General features: G+C 42.6%; 7 protein-coding genes across 11 annotated transcripts; 6 read left to right on the top strand and 1 right to left on the bottom strand.

Moving 5' to 3' along the window:
- The first annotated feature begins 5,294 nt into the window (after positions 1 to 5,294).
- Positions 5,295 to 6,800, top strand: obst-H (obstructor-H). Of its 2 annotated transcripts, XM_070208534.1 has the most exons (4): positions 5,295 to 5,416; positions 5,474 to 5,658; positions 5,732 to 6,386; positions 6,443 to 6,800. In XM_070208534.1, exons 3-4 carry the CDS (start codon positions 5,832 to 5,834, stop codon positions 6,644 to 6,646), a joined length of 759 nt encoding a protein of 252 aa, XP_070064635.1. In that variant the 5' UTR covers positions 5,295 to 5,416; positions 5,474 to 5,658; positions 5,732 to 5,831; the 3' UTR covers positions 6,647 to 6,800. The 2 variants fall into 2 exon arrangements, with proteins under 2 accessions (XP_070064635.1, XP_002048253.2); XM_002048217.4 differs by having other exon boundaries at positions 5,474 to 6,386.
- Positions 6,801 to 6,871: 71 nt separating this feature from the next.
- LOC26531637 (uncharacterized) lies at positions 6,872 to 7,553 on the top strand. Its single transcript, XM_015176291.3, has one exon. It carries the CDS (start codon positions 6,895 to 6,897, stop codon positions 7,438 to 7,440), a length of 546 nt encoding a protein of 181 aa, XP_015031777.1. The 5' UTR covers positions 6,872 to 6,894; the 3' UTR covers positions 7,441 to 7,553.
- Positions 7,554 to 7,572: 19 nt separating this feature from the next.
- On the top strand, positions 7,573 to 8,346 carry LOC6623609 (uncharacterized). The gene has a single exon (XM_032434946.2). The coding sequence runs from the start codon at positions 7,623 to 7,625 to the stop codon at positions 8,205 to 8,207; it is 585 nt and encodes a 194-aa protein (XP_032290837.1). The 5' UTR covers positions 7,573 to 7,622; the 3' UTR covers positions 8,208 to 8,346.
- Positions 8,347 to 8,352: 6 nt separating this feature from the next.
- Positions 8,353 to 9,338, top strand: LOC6623676 (uncharacterized). Its single transcript, XM_002048215.4, has 2 exons — positions 8,353 to 9,000; positions 9,065 to 9,338. The coding sequence occupies exons 1-2, from the start codon at positions 8,392 to 8,394 to the stop codon at positions 9,269 to 9,271; spliced, it is 816 nt and encodes a 271-aa protein (XP_002048251.1). The 5' UTR covers positions 8,353 to 8,391; the 3' UTR covers positions 9,272 to 9,338.
- A 958-nt stretch (positions 9,339 to 10,296) lies between these two features.
- LOC6624672 (probable chitinase 10) lies at positions 10,297 to 11,263 on the top strand. The gene is made up of 2 exons (XM_002048214.3): positions 10,297 to 10,378; positions 10,437 to 11,263. Exons 1-2 carry the CDS (start codon positions 10,354 to 10,356, stop codon positions 11,216 to 11,218), a joined length of 807 nt encoding a protein of 268 aa, XP_002048250.1. The 5' UTR covers positions 10,297 to 10,353; the 3' UTR covers positions 11,219 to 11,263.
- Positions 11,264 to 11,806: 543 nt separating this feature from the next.
- Positions 11,807 to 13,803, top strand: LOC6623643 (BAG family molecular chaperone regulator 2). 4 transcript variants are annotated; one of them, XM_032434623.2, is made up of 4 exons: positions 11,807 to 11,995; positions 13,029 to 13,049; positions 13,111 to 13,253; positions 13,319 to 13,803. In XM_032434623.2, the coding sequence occupies exons 1-4, from the start codon at positions 11,823 to 11,825 to the stop codon at positions 13,693 to 13,695; spliced, it is 714 nt and encodes a 237-aa protein (XP_032290514.1). In that variant the 5' UTR covers positions 11,807 to 11,822; the 3' UTR covers positions 13,696 to 13,803. The 4 variants fall into 4 exon arrangements, with proteins under 4 accessions (XP_032290514.1, XP_032290513.1, XP_032290512.1 ...); XM_032434622.2 differs by lacking the exon at positions 11,807 to 11,995 and adding an exon at positions 12,369 to 12,586 and having other exon boundaries at positions 13,111 to 13,247; XM_032434621.2 differs by lacking the exon at positions 11,807 to 11,995 and adding an exon at positions 12,369 to 12,586.
- Positions 12,694 to 15,306, bottom strand: yellow-k (L-dopachrome tautomerase yellow-k). Its single transcript, XM_002048212.4, has one exon. The coding sequence runs from the start codon at positions 15,007 to 15,009 to the stop codon at positions 13,951 to 13,953; it is 1,059 nt and encodes a 352-aa protein (XP_002048248.1). The 5' UTR covers positions 15,010 to 15,306; the 3' UTR covers positions 12,694 to 13,950.
- Between the last annotated feature and the right edge of the window lie 334 nt (positions 15,307 to 15,640).

The following is a 15,640-nucleotide window of genomic DNA, read 5'->3' as shown; positions in this document are numbered from 1 at the left end:
GCCAGCCAGTTAGCCAAGCCAAACTGAGTTGGCTAGCTTTTGTCATTTGAAGGCTGTTTGCCTGGGCCCGGCTGCAGCGACGTCAGCGTCAGCGTTAGCAGCAGCAGCAGCAGCAGCGGCAGCAGCAGTAGCAGTGGCATAAAGTGAATGTACTTTCAAACCAAAGATCCGGTTTAAAGCCAGGCACAGATACAGCGTTGATGACGATGGCGACGACGTTTTCACAAATGCTTGTGTAATACATATAGAGAGGCAGAGCCCCAATACATACATACATATATACGTGCACATGTATGTATATATGCATGTACATACTTACATACACATTAAGAGCTTTGGCTACAAATTTCTGATGTATTTGAACAAAGCTAAAAACCCATATGTATATCGAATTGTTGGCCAGGCTTACAGGCTAAAACCGGTCGCCTGTTCGTGATTATCGCACGAGAAAAACAAAAAAAAAAAAAAAAAAAAAGAAGGCCCCCTCCCGGGTGCGGGAAAGTATCAAATGGTGCCTGTGCCTAGGCAGGCGCTGCGCACAACCGAACGTCGTCGTTACCCCAGATCAATGAGCTTTGATAGCTCGGGCAAGACGCCAGCCGCCCCAGAGATCTTTTAATATTTAATGTACACACACACGCACACACATGTACAAATTGTGTAGATGAAAACATGTAAACGCGAATCATTGAAAATGTGCATTGCAAGCGTATGTGTATGTGTGTGTGCGCGTGTATATTTGTAAATAAAATTTCATTTTGTAGCTCTTGCATCTGTGTGTGTGTGTGTGTGTGTGTAATAATTCGTCATGCTGGCCGCATTTGAACCCGCATAGCTGCCGGGCCGAACCGAACCGAACCGGGCCGGGCCCAACACCGCCCCTAATAAGCAAATCGAAACGCAAAAACAACAAACAGCACAATTTTGCGCTCTTCGGTTTTCGTACTCTCTTGCGCACGCTCAAATCTAACTCTCTGTGTGTGCGTTGCTTTGAGCGCGCTCTTCTCATCGCGCTGATCGTGCGCTGGCGCTTCAAGTGGATTTTACAGTTACATAGTATATACGAACGTGTATAGAAAAAGAGAGGGTGTGTATGTGAGAGAGAGCGAGAGATCGTTCAAGAGGCAGGCATGTGGGGGGAGTGGGAGAGAGATACTTTTGTATCTTATGGCTGGCACAAATATTTTTCGCGCAGCGCCCAAGTCACTGAACATTTTTTTTTTTTACTTTTATTATTATTTTATATTATTTGATTTGTGAATCACAACAAAAAGTCGTAGATATATGGGTGTACATATATATGTACAAATGTGTGTGCGAGTGTGTGTGTGGTTGGGTTTCACTGGAAAACAAGATACATTACGTGCCTGTTGTTGTTGTTGTTGCTGCTGCTGCTGCTGTTGTTGTTGTTGTTGTTATTTAGGTGTCGGTGTCTGTTGGTCTGCTGCCTCGTTGTTTGCGATTCGCATGTTGTTTATCTGCAGCAACATTTTAATCTGTACTTCAGTTATTTAACAAAAAAAATATATATATATGTATAAATATAATTTAGAATTATGCCAAGCGCCTTCTGATTAGATTTTTGTTATTCTGTACCTTACTGCGTAAACTTGATAATTTAATGACTTCCTCTAAGATACTTGAACAGCTGATCTAAACGAATTTTTTGTAGAATTTCATATTATTTTCGCTTGCGATCTTTAATTGCCTTGCAAGCGATATCTGTTAGTTCTTAATTGTAAATGAATTGCCAGTTTTTTTTTTTTTTTAACAACAAATTAATGAAGCTATCTGCAAACAGAGCTAATGTTCCCTAAAAGGTTCGTGCAGATAAGATTTGTATTACACAAAGGACTCAACCATAAATCAGTCATCAGTCATTAGCAATTCGCAGCGGGGTTTACTTATCAGAAATGTTTGTCTCTCTTTTGGAAAACCTAAAAACAACCGACATTAGCTGCTAAAATAATGAAAAGAAACCATAGATCACACTGGGTCTGGGTTTATTTAGTTGATAAAGCAATTTGAAGTTGTATTTTTGAAATTTGCGCTAAATTTAAGTTTTGTTTAAAGTGCACATTAAACAATGTTTTTGTTCAATGTCTATAATTAGTTTCATGAAAAGCAGCTGTGTCTGTAATATTTGATGGGACAAAAGAATAAAAAAAAAAAAAAAAAAATAATAATAATGAAAAGAAGAAAAACATATGCCAGCAGCTAAAAATATGTGCATATGTTTATCTTCGCTTAGCTTATGATGTTGCAGGTGTAAATAAAGCCGATTCTTGATTAAAGACACTTCCAAGAAAAATACCCAAATAATAAGCATAAAAGATATCACTTTGGCCTACTAACTAAAAGGTGGGTAGATGCATAAAGATAAGATCTATTATTTGAATTTTTTGCTTATAAAGAGAGAGAAAAGATCCATGACATCAATTTGACATAGTTTCTTCATTATCACATTGTAAATTGCGAATTTGACAGTCTTTGTTTTTTCGCCAAAACAAAACTGGAACTGCGTTCGCCCTGCCGCGGGTCTCTTAGTTAGGGCATCCAATATGAGACAGTCTATATATTAAGATATACTATATACTATACTATAATTAAGTATTATATATATTCTTTATCAGTATCAACTGATCCATATAACCCGTTCGTCAGACTGTCCGTCCGCTTCTAGGCAAGTTCGTCTCTCGGCATTTAAGATATTATCATGTAGATACACACTGAACTGGGCGGATCGAACTACTATATCAGACAGCTGTCATAAGAACAAAGAACGTTTGAGAGTTGCATTTTGTTTTTCAAGATGTGAGTAACTCTTCGGCCAGCTGCTTACATATTTACAAAATCGGACAAATATTATTCAACTTTATCATACAGCTCTATAGAAAGGATCGCAAAAATGAACCTAAGTATTCTTGACTTAACTTAACAAAGTAATAAGCCATATTTCCGGAAGGGTATTTTACATAGCTTGTAGGATATTTACTAGTCGGCATTGTCAAAAACGAATGAAAGTAAAAAAGAAGAAATACAAATATAAGCGTGACTTCATTACGGCCGAAATAATATAATATTGGCTCCCTCAGGACTATGAAAGCCAATTGTCATTGTCATCATCATGGTATTCTATTTATATAAAAAAAAAAACACACACACACACACATACATAGGTCTACAGACATAATGCACACATACATACACATACACATACACATATATATATTTATCATGGCTGTTTCGGCTGGCTTAATATAAATGTCTTGCAAGCTGTACAATGAAATTAACACATGCTTGTAAATAAATGTACATGTGCATTGTAAATTAAACATGCAGTTCACTGATCGAGCTACAACTCTGGCATGTGTTGGTGTGTGTGTGTACCTGTCCGTGTGTAAACATATAAACAGATCCGCACCGGCAGACATTTTGCCGACATCGTCGTCGTCTTCCATTTACAACTGAGTCCACAAAGCGCGTGCATTGAGCAGCCTTTTGTATGGATCCGATCGTGTCTTTTGTTCGTCCATCTGTCAATGCATTTTACAAAAGCAAATATGGTTCATACGAAATGATCTATGGTAACAAAAAAAAAAAAAAAACAAAAACAACGATGCATGGAAAAATTGGTTACGTTTGCACTTGTTTAAACAAATATACATATGCATATGGGAGAGCTGCTTGCGACGATCCTCGCGCTTGCCTTTACTTTTATTTATTTTTTAATAATTTTTCATTTTATTTTTTCTTTCGGCTTACAGGTGCAGGGCAGTCGCTGCGACCGTGATAAAGTCAGCCGTCCGGCCGTACCCGTCTTGTCTTATCGTATTGGCCAAATGCTTGACAATAAATTAGATTTTGTGTGCATATTTAGAAAAATATAAATAGATGATATGCCATCCACTCCAACGTTGCCTGCCACGGCACCCGGGTCCCATGATGTTGCAAAAACGCAACTCACATAATTGTGTGATTTATATCACAACAAACAGCGGGCATTATTGAGGGTTCTTTCGACTCTTCACGAGCTGGGAACGCGCCTAACTCAGTGGAAGGCAATCCGAGTGCCAAAAAAAAACCAGGGCTACAAGTCGAAACTTTTTTTGAAGCCCGAATTACAGTTCCATTTACCTTAAACCTTGGTTTGAAACAGATTAATCTATTGATACCGAACTATTTTAAAATTAATATTATATATATGGAATATATTAAACTTCTCTCAGAGGGCTATACAAGAGCCAAGAAACCAGGGCTGCAAGTCGAACCTTTGTTCGAAGTCCGAATTCTAGTTCCATTTACCATTAACGTTGACTTAAAACAGATTAATCTATTGAAGTTGAACCTAAGACTTGGAGCACGATCTCTCAAGTAGAGGGCAATATAATTCCCAAAAAACCAGGGCTGCCTTTTTTAAACCAAATGATTTGAGCCTCGAGTCTTAGCTGCTTTTCGCATTTACTTAAAGCACAGCTTAAACTTAAACCGCACTGAAACAAGTACTTAAATAAGGATATGTGAAATATTGAACTACTCTAAAGTACCAGGGCTCCTAGCTGTTTTTGAACCGAAATGATGTGAGCCCCGAGTTCCTGTTGTTTTTTAATTTGAATACGAACCGAAACTCAAATCAATTAAAGCACATATTTGAAAGCAGACTGCGTTGAAAATATTGAAGTTCTCGCAAGAGTATAAAATAAGTGCGAAAAACCAGGGCTGCAAAACTGTTCACATTCGAAACATTTTGATATTTGTATGAGAAATGATTTTGTTTAAAGGAATACATTTGTTTTAATCTTTGAAAATATTATTGCACAACATTTGAGCTTTTAACATGGTGCTTGCGATATTTTCAATGCAAAAAATAACAAATAAACATAAAAGTAAATAATTAATTGAATTGTAAATAAATGGAGCTGTGATATTTGTAAATTGAAAGAAATCGAAAAAATATTTATTATTTTATTTAAGTATAAATTGTATTAGGGTACTTGAAGCAGTTCTTGTTAACAATAAATATAATATTATTATTATTAATAAATAAAATTGTTTTCTTTGTAAAATGGCAGAAAATGTGAAAAATCTGGCTAAACAATTGGCCGAAACGAGGCTTACGAGGCGAAGCTTAAGGCGAGGTTTGACCCCTTTGCTGGGCTTGGTTACAAGCTGCATCAGAGAAACGTAATAGCCGACGCGCACCTGTAGCGAAATGGGTATATAATAATATATATATATATATATACATATATGAGTTGGGGCACGTTTTTAGCGGTCTTCGAGCTCTATAAGCAAAATACGGCCAAAATGCGGTGCTGTTGAGGTCAATGATTTCTTCAGCTGCTGCCGCCGCCGCCTACCTTTTCACGCTTTTGGCTTTGGCTTTGGCCAGAAAGACGCAGAAAAAAAGCACTTGGTGAGCATATATTGAATATTAATTAAAATTAAAGAAAAAAAAAAACAAATATCATAGCCCGGTCTTATGTAAACACGGAGAGTGTTTCGAGTGGTCCATTGTTCCCGCTGTTGTAATGACAATCGATGACATAATGTGCTATATGTTATGCATATGTGATGTATATGTGATGTATGTGATGTATGTTGGTTGGAATTTACGCATGCTGTGATTCACGCGGACGAGAACAATCTGATAGCTAAGTATATGAAATTTTGAGGCCATGCTGATAAACAGTATTCAATTAGACTAAAAAGAAATGCATGTTCTTATCAGATTTTTGTTCGGAAGTTCTATCGGCAAACATCAAGCCCATAAATGCAAAGGAACTGTCGCCGTGAGAGCTCAGTTAAGAAACCAATCTGAAGTCAACAGAATGTTCAAATCATCGCTACTTTTCGCGCTAGTCTTTATATTCTGGCCACATGTAAATGCGGACACGTTCGAGGAGTGCTCGGATGCAGATGCCGAAAGCTTTGTCTCCAGCTACGAGAGCTGTCAGGCGTATGTCTACTGCGATGGCGACGATTCCATACTGGGTCAATGCGATGATGGGCAATACTTTGATCCCGAATCGGGCACGTGCGACGATGCGGCCAATGTGAGCTGCTTTCTGGACGAGGTCGATGAGCCGCCAGTGGAGGAGCAGCCAGAGGAGCCGGCTGTGCAGCCCACAGAAGAACCGGAACCGACGCCGCCAACCATGGAAACGCCCGCCCAGGTGGAGGTCGTAAATGTGGCGCCCATCGTTAAGCCCAGCTGCCCGCAAAGCGATGATCCCAGCCAGGTTATATTTATGGCCAACAATGAGTCATGCACGGACTACTATCTGTGCTATCACGGCCATGCCATGCAGATGCAGTGCACCAATCAGCTGCACTTCAATCCAATCACCGGACAGTGCGATTATCCGGAGAATGTGCACTGCGCGGTAAGTTTGTATGAAGCTCCTGCTATTCAATATTTATTATGATTTTTCGCTTGCAGCTGGATGAGCCGGCGGCGCACAAATGCCTGCCGCACATGACCGACTTCTTTCCGCATCCGGACAAGTGCAGCTATTTCTACTATTGCATCAAGGGCTTCCTAACGCTGCAGCAGTGCCCCTTCTACTACGGCTGGGACATCGAGAGACGCAGCTGTGTGCAGCTGAATGTGGCCAAATGCTACGGCAGCTCCAGACGTGCGTAGCCCGAAACGCCCTGTAACGGGTTTACCCAGCACAGCTCTATCTAAAAGCAAAAAGCAAGCACAAAAAAAAAAAAAAACAAAACAAAAAGAGACAGACATAATATTGTATACCTTTAATTGATAAGCGCCCTACTCCCTGATAAGTCTAGCTAAACACGAGTCGTTTAATTAAATGCAACTATTTAGAAGACAAACCTTTGTGTGGAAAATATAAAAAGCCTAAGCACAACTCCAGACAGCCGCACACAATGAGACAATCCGTACGCATTGACATCCGGCCCGTCATCGACGTCGTCGTCGTCGTCGTCGTCATGGTCGTCGTCATGATCAGCGTCGGCGCAGTCGAGTTTCCGGAATGCGATTCCGTGGCTGCCGAAACCTTTATTAACCACACGCGACCCAATTGCAGTCACAGCCTGATTTACTGCAATGGCGACAGTTCGCAGTTCTGCGATTCGACCGTGCTCTGCGACCTGGATTACACCTGTCCGGCGGCCACGAACGGCAGCTCCACGCTGCTGCCATTGCCCGCCGACGAGGAGCCCGCTCCGACGACCAGCAGCGTCAGCTCCACCGACTCCACTGTGTCCACGCCGGCTACGCTGGACGTGCGTGCGCTGTGCCGGCGCGGCGTAACCAAGAAGTACATGTATCCCGGCAACTGTAACTATTACTACTATTGCGTGGATGGCTTTCTGATTGTGGAGCAGTGCCCCATCGGCTATGCCTACAACGAGCTGGGCGGCACGTGCAGCGGACGCATCCAAGATGTGGCCGCGTGCCGTCAGCCGTGAGCTGAGGCGAACATTTACCAATTAAGCTTTTCGTTGTCTTTGCTACGTTTTTTTTTTATGTTGTGCTGTGCAATTAACACAATTAATAAATATGAACTAATCGCCTTATCGAACTGCGAACTGTGTGCGCCTCTAAACGCCTATAAAGCAGCCGACTCCGGCTGCGGATCTCAACAGTATTGATGTTGAAAGTTCTAACAATTGTCATTGGCTGCCTGCTGGCCTTGCTGGGCTCCGGATCGGTGCGGGCGGCCTTTCTGCAGGAGTGCGAGGGCGTCATCATAAGCCGTGTGCCCAATCCGAATCCCGACTGCAGCGAATATGTCTTTTGCAATGGCGCTGATTCCTACTACTGCAATGGCGACTGCACCGAGCCGGTCAGCTGCTACGGCTCGAATGAGACGGAGGCAACGATGTCGCCGGACAGCACGGAGCTGGCAACGGAGCAGCCAGCCGCAAGCAGCACGGAGACTTCCAGAGCAACCACCGGCAGCAGCAGCAGCAGCAGCAGCAGCAGCAGTAAGAGCTCAACCCTTAGCAGCACCAGGAGCACTACCTCGTTACCATCCACGACGACCACCAACACGAGCAGCCTCCAAGTGATCTGCCGGAGAAGCGGTCAGAACGGCGTCTATCCTTATCCGGCGAACAATAACTATTATTATCAGTGCATCGCCGGGTATCTGCTGCTGCAGCAGTGCCCGCAGCATTTCCATTTCGATGTAGCGCTGAGCCAATGCACTGGCTCAAACCCTTATCAATTGTAAGCACCCTCACAGCTCTAGCCAAACAGGGTTGGCAATAATAAAGTCAACACAATCAGCAGGAGTTTTGCATGACATGTTCGAAGCGTAAATTAAAAGGCCTGATAAGAGGCAGCTCATTTAAAACGTTTCCGTAAACCAACTCGGTTCTTTAGTCGCCCATCGACAACGTCTCGAAGCGGAGGCCATGCATCATCCAAGCGTGAAATCTTTGCTGCTGCTTTTGGTTGCCAGCTGCCATTTGGCGGCCAGCGACATTTTCGAGCAGTGCAACGCGGAGAATAATAATAATTTTGTGGAGTCCAACACGAGTTGCACGCATTTTGTGTTCTGCAGCGGCGAGGACTCCTTCGAGGGCGAGTGCCCCGAGGAGAATGACTACTTCAATGCCCAGCTGGGCATGTGTGAGCCCATGCAGGACGTGGACTGTCGCACCGGCCTGCCGCTGCAAGCGGCGGAGGCTGCCGGCTCGATCACAGTCACCGAATTGCCCGCGGTCACAGTGACTGTTGTCGTGACTGCTGCGCCAGCCTCCAGCTTGGCCACGTCCACGGCCAGCGCGGAGCTGCAGACAACGCCTGTCAGTCTTGGGGAGAATAAGGTGGTCACCCTGGTGGCCAGCGCTTGTCCAGCCACCGATAATTACAATCAGATTGTGCTGTTGGGCCACGACAAGTCCTGCACGGAGTACTTCATATGCTATCACGGCAAGCCGCTGGCCATGACCTGTGCTGCCATGCTGCACTTCAATGTCAAGACCGGCAAGTGCGATAAGGCCGAAATAGTCAACTGTTTGGTGGGTGACCCAAGAGATCCTGCTATATAACTAACTAAAGATACACCAAAATTTTCATTTGCAGCGATCAACTATAAGCGTGCGGGAGCAATGCAAGTCGCATACCGTGGACATCTATCCGCATCCCGATAACTGCAACTATTTCTACTTTTGCCGCAATGGTTACCTGATGCTCCAGCAGTGCCCCTTCTTCTACGGCTGGGACTACGAGAAGCGCTCCTGCGTGGCGATCGCGCATGCCAGGTGCTACGGCAGAACACGACTCTATTAATAAATTCTATTTATGCCAAATCAAAGTTACTTTTAATAAAAACTTGACTTTAAAGGAACCACTTAAATATTCTCTAAGCGATATCAACTTAATCTCTTGAAGAGTACACTGGAAAAAAAAAGAAGTGTTTAAGTTTTTGTGTACTTCATCTGCCTTAAATTGCAATAACGATTTAAGTTCTAACTATAAAAATAACTCACACTTTTTAGAAGCGTGTACTACCCAGTTGTATGATTTGAACCAGCGTCCTCTCTAAACGACTGACTGGATGGCAAGGTCTAAAAAGGAAGGATCGCCATTACGATATTTATCTAATTATTTATGCAAACCATTTTGTAACTCTGCTGGGAAAGGGTATTCCATTTGCTTTGCCAAATAAATACCTTGACAAACTTATGTACGTCATGCCCATAAATATAGCTCTACGGATAGCTACTGGAAAATCACTTTTGCTATTTCGCAATCTCACAGGGAGCACAGGTAAAGACATCAACACGGCTTGTTTTCAAGGCCTCGTCACAATTTTATCAGAGCCAAGTGTTGAATCATTGCACAATGATATATTTTGTAGAAAAATTCAGATATTAGAAATGGGCCAGCTATCACTAAAGATGATGTCCCATTGACCGATAGGGCAGCTATCGAGCCAAGGACAAATATCTACTTGTACCTCTTGCTATCATCGCACACACACACACACAACAAAACATAATTAATTTGGCTTTTGATTGTCGCTGCCACAATCTATGGCAGCTAATCTCGCATTGAAGTCTGTTCCCTGTGGGATCGAAATTGTAAAGTTCATAATGTAGCAGAATGCGCTGCTTTTCATGCTTCAGGCTGAGTTATTGTTGGTAATTTTGGAATCAATATGTGTCGATCGATTGGGTGGCAAAAAAAAAAAAAAGAAGAAGGTAGTGCAGAAATTGTTTTGGTTGAAGGCCTTATCGAAACGTTGACACGCAATTGAAAAATGTTAATTTTCTGATATTGATGCTATGCTGTCGCATATATGCCAAGTTCTTGGCGCATTACGAAATTAGAATAAAGTTGTGCTCTACTGAAGCTTGACACACATTCAAATGGAATACAACTGGAAACTTTTGGGTAAATCCTGCTATTTCTTTCGAACCAATGCCTCCTTTTAATCATATTTCTATTTCAGACATCTGCCTGCTGCTGCTGTGCACGACGTTGTCCACGTCTCGAATGCAGTGGAGCATACGAAAACCCACCAATTCGGTGACCATACGACAGAGTGCTGTGAGCATGTGCCTGAATCATGCGAGTGGCAGCTTTGTGGAGCATCCGGACGATTGTCGCATGTTCTATTTGTGCCAGGACAATGGCGATGCTGTGCTTGCCTCCTGCCCGTCCAATATGTATTACAATAAGGTGAACAAAATTTGCGATACGGCTGATAATGTTAAGTGCAAGAATAGCAGCAGCAGCGAGATCAGCAATGCACCTGACACCGGCGAAAACGAGCTGAACAACATGGTCACGGATGCGGCTACTTATTGTGCGACGTTAACGCCACAGGCGGGCACCGATCGGATTGTGTATATTGGCAGCTCGAGCAGTTGCAATAATTATTACATTTGCTATTATGGACAGGCTATACTGCAAGAGTGCAGTGTGGAGCTGCACTGGAATGCAGTGACGGCCAAATGTGACTTGCCGGAGCGCGCCAAGTGCACGCTGGAGGAGAATACAGTGCCTGTGCAGCCGCCTGGTGATATTGCCAGCGAGCTTTTGCATTGCCCGGCCTATGGACAGCATCTGTATCCGCATATGCAGCGCTGCGAATTCTTTATTTATTGTGTTAAAGGTCATGCAACCTTGCAGCAGTGCCCGTTTTACTACTTTTTCGATGTGATCACCAAGACCTGCCAATGGTCACGCACGGCGCTGTGTGTGAGGGATTTGAATTTTCCGCGCCATTAGTAATAATATAATCGATATCGACAGTTCCACAAAAAAAAAACACACACACACACACACACAAAAGAGTGACCGTATCGGTAGCAATTAATCGATACTAAGTATCCGCCTATTCGAGTCGATTAATATTTGTCGTGATGGCATGCCATATTACACCAAAATTTTCAATGCGACGGTCACACTGTTGTTGGCCTGGCCACTGTTTACACGAATTTTTTTATAATTAAAATGATAAATTGTGCAGCGCTGCTTAACAATATGAATTAAATAATAAAACCAAGAATATAGCTTAACTATGTCCTTACTAAAACTCAGCATACAAGTTTTACGACAAGCAACAAAGTAAACAAAAAGGGAGTTATTTTTTTTTATTGAAAAATCGCTACGAAACCGAATCAATAATAAAATTGAGTAGTTTACCTGGTAACAGTTAACATCTGCAGGTAAATGTATGTTGCCATTATACTTGAACGATACACAACATTTCAGAGCAGCCTCGATATTACTGGAAAGTTCTATAGACGTCTTGAACAACTGATTGCGCCAGCAGCATATAAAATAAGTGTCAATTTTGTTGTTTACTTGTGTGTGTGTACGTAAGAAAAATATGTTTGAGAATTTGCTTGGCATTTTTCGTAAACGTCGACGCTGCGATGAGCAACTGTCTCCTCAGCCCAGTTCCAATTACGATAGCGACGAAGACGAATACAATGATGATGAAAATTATGCCCATCCAGCCGAATGGACTGGCGCATATTTTAGCAACTCGCAAATCGATAGGTAATTAATAACTAAATAAAAGTTCTTTTTGCTCTCTTCTTGCAGCCGGTGAGTGTGTATGTGTGTAGCTATCATATATAAACAGTATAAGCATCAGCCAAATAAAACAAAAAACAAGCCCACACAAAAAGCTTAACACATTCCATAACAGCCAAAAGGCCGATCAAGTTTGCTGAAAAGGCGCGAGCTTTGAAACTGTAACAAAAGTCAGACAGAGAAAGCGAGTGCGAGAGTGAGAAAGCGAGAGAGAGAGAGAGAGGGTGAGCGTGAGCGAGAGGCATCTAACAGCTTATCGTTGGTCTTAAGTTCGATCTGGCACCGAGGCCGGACGGCTGCAGCAGATTTTATTGGCACCCTGGATCAGCCGCAGGAAATGGATATTGATGCTCCAATTGCGCTTGGCATGCAGGAGCACAACGACGACGACAATCAGCATAACCACAGCACTTCGCACGTTTATCATTCGGAATCATCAATGAATTTTGATTATTTGCAAGGCCTGCATGCGGATGCAGCATCGTCATCAGGCGGTTCCATTGGCTCCGGCAGCACCTCTTACGGACTTGTCGACGACAGTAGAGCGCTGGACAGGTTGTTATTCCAAACTACATACAAAAAAAAAAAACAACAACACAACAAAAAAAAACACCTCTCGAAACATAAATTTAAATTTAAAATTATTATTATTATTTGTGGCCTTTTGTCGTATTTGTTCACGCTGCTACCTTATGTTTCATCAGCTTATGTAGAATATCATATAGTTTTTTTTTTTTACATACAACTCGATTTGGTAGTGTCTAATAATTATAATTATAATATTGCATAAATATGGTGGTAGCCCAAAAGTGTTTTGAGTGTCGCCCACACAATGTCCAAAAAAGTAATAATAATAAACGTTGTGTGAGTGCCGCTGTATTATTTTTAAGTTTCTACAGCCTAACAACGTTTAACAACAACTTTGCTTGTCTCTTTTCATATCATCAACAACAACAACAACAACAACAAAAACATAAAAATAACCAACATTGGGTAGACCTTTCAATGCGAACGAGCGGTAAAACCACAATTATTGCTAATGCTTATTAAACATATACTAATGTTATGTCCGTTTACAGATTTGTTACAATACTCGATCAGCTGGATGCGCGTGTGGAGAAGTTCCGCAAGGATTCCCTGAATTTACAGGAAAAGAAAGACTACCTCTTAATGTCCATGGATCTCATCAAGAGCAACGAATTGCTGCAAAACATGAGTGAGGGTAAACAGATTTTGAGTACAATGTAAATTTGAAAAACTAAATTGGATAATCTATTTAATACATAGGGGAGCGCGAGGAGATCATGTTGTACATTCAGCGCGTTAGTTCGCGCCTTGCCACGGTTGAGCTGAATGTGCGTACCGTAAGGGACGCTTCCCAGGAGGATTCGCTCAGCCAGATTAATGCCTTAATCGATACAATGATCAAAATGGGTGATCCTGTCATTGGACGTCAGCGTTGTCAGCTATATTTAAATGCCTGCTGCGCCAGCACCATCGATCCCAATGGTCGCATGGGCACACTGCACGAAGCGGATGTGGGTCCGATCGATAAGAAATTCGAAAGTGCCTTGCTTGGCTGCACTCTGGACGATCAGAAGAACATTAAGAAGCGTTTGCAGGCATTAATGGGATATCTTAATAAGCAAACTGTTACCAATTAAATTTTAATAGCTATCAATATGCCGCAATACTATACTGGAATTATGTTATGCGAGGGCAAACGATAAACCAAAACGAAATTAAATACACAATATGCCGACACAAATAAATCGAATCGCATTGTTTAATAGTTTTTCTCTTATCGATGTTTATTGCTTGGCGCGCCACTAATCGATAATTTTCACGTTCACCCACACTAAACAGCTGAGCAAGTGCCGTTAGTTTTGGTTCCATCTTATCATCTGCACATTTTGATTTCATAGGCCCGGATAGCAAATGTCTTGCGGCTTAAGCACACGATCGCTGAGCACCCAAACGGCGCCTTCTACTCCAAAGAATATTTGCTGTATATTCTTAGAGGTTAAATAAATAATCTCATTACCCTCGGCGGTTAAATTTGCCAGCTGAGCGCAACGCACAACTGCGCCAAATTTGGGCATCACATAGAACAGTGCTCCGAAGTAATCCATTATCATGCTGCGACTGGGGCCCAACAAACTGCCCAGTCGAGTGAGCTGTATGTGCAGCATATCCGATGCGGAGGAGGAGGAGGACACAGTGGCTTGTGTGGAGCCTATTAATTGCAGCCTTTTAATGGAACTGAATAGTGCACCATCTTGATCCGAGACAATCAGTTCGCCCTGCACACCAAATGTAAAGTCAATTGGCTTGATGGCAAACGCCTGACTCATGTTTTCATATTTTTTGCTTTGTAGCTCACGACGATGCCAGGTTTGTTCTAGTATATCGTAGGCCAAGATATGCGGTTGGCCATCCAATATAAAGAAGATGTGGCGCTCCAGTTCGCAGCTACTTGGCTTGGGGCCCAGATGTACCACCAGGCTCTGTGTGGCATTGGCCTCAATGTGCTGACCACAATCGATGCGCAACAGCTCAGCATTGTTCCGTATCAAATCGAAGACCAGTAGCTTGGGCGCACATTCATGGTTTGGCCAGCCCACGTCCATGACCCACAGACGGCTCAGGCTATCCACCTGTGACCAATGTGCCTGTTGCAGACGCGTGCAGTCCGTCTTGAGCTCAGCCTTATTTGCATGGACTTCGCTGTTGGGAAAGATGACCGTGCGCATGGGCAAATAGGAAACGGGCCACTGTGCTTCGATCAGTGTGGGAAAGTCATTATGCTCCACGCTTATGCTGAGAAACACTCGCGAAAAGTGTGTGGACAAGTGACGCACGTTGTAACTGGAGTTGTGGAGACCCGCCTGAGACAGCGACCAGCCTCCACAGAGCCCCGTTTCAAGCAGAGAGATCAAGAGAACAACGTAGACACGGAGCCGCGTTTGTGTGTCCATCGTTAAGCGAGCGGACTGCAACTGGAACTCAGCTAAGGCGGCCCCCCAAAACAACAACTGCTTACGTTGTAAATGGAAATTGGCCAAGTCAAGGCAGTTAAACACATTGGTCAAATGTGTCTATCTCAGCATTTGGGATATCGTGTGTCAGCCGACAAATTAAATAAACCGGCAACCTGCATTCGACAAGTGACCAAAAAAAAAAGAAGTTTGCTATCACAAGACGTTCTTTGACGAAATATGTAATATGTAATATGTAATAGGAATATATCCGTCTCAGCTGTTATATTCCCTGAGGTATGAGACTTATGAATAGTATTTATATATTGGGAATCTGTTAAAAATACTTATTTTCGTTACAGAGTTTATAAAAGTTTCATCGCTTGCGATAAAAACAACTGTATCGCCATAAGAAACTGGATACAACTCAATAACTTAGCGGATTTATAAAGCTGGATCTGTTTAGCACAATTGTGTCTGACTGTAGGGTATTAAGTCATCGATGCCTCAAATATTGTTAAACAATATTGCTGTTAACGTATTTACGGATACGTGAACTTTTTTGTTGTGCAATGACTCACATAAATGGGTGTTATCATTATTAACAAATATCATAGATAACCCGTGCACG

Source organism: Drosophila virilis, chromosome 3, assembly GCF_030788295.1.
Source record: "Drosophila virilis strain 15010-1051.87 chromosome 3, Dvir_AGI_RSII-ME, whole genome shotgun sequence".
NCBI classification, from domain to species: domain Eukaryota; kingdom Metazoa; phylum Arthropoda; class Insecta; order Diptera; family Drosophilidae; genus Drosophila; species Drosophila virilis.
This window is presented reverse-complemented; position numbering and strand designations above follow the sequence as displayed.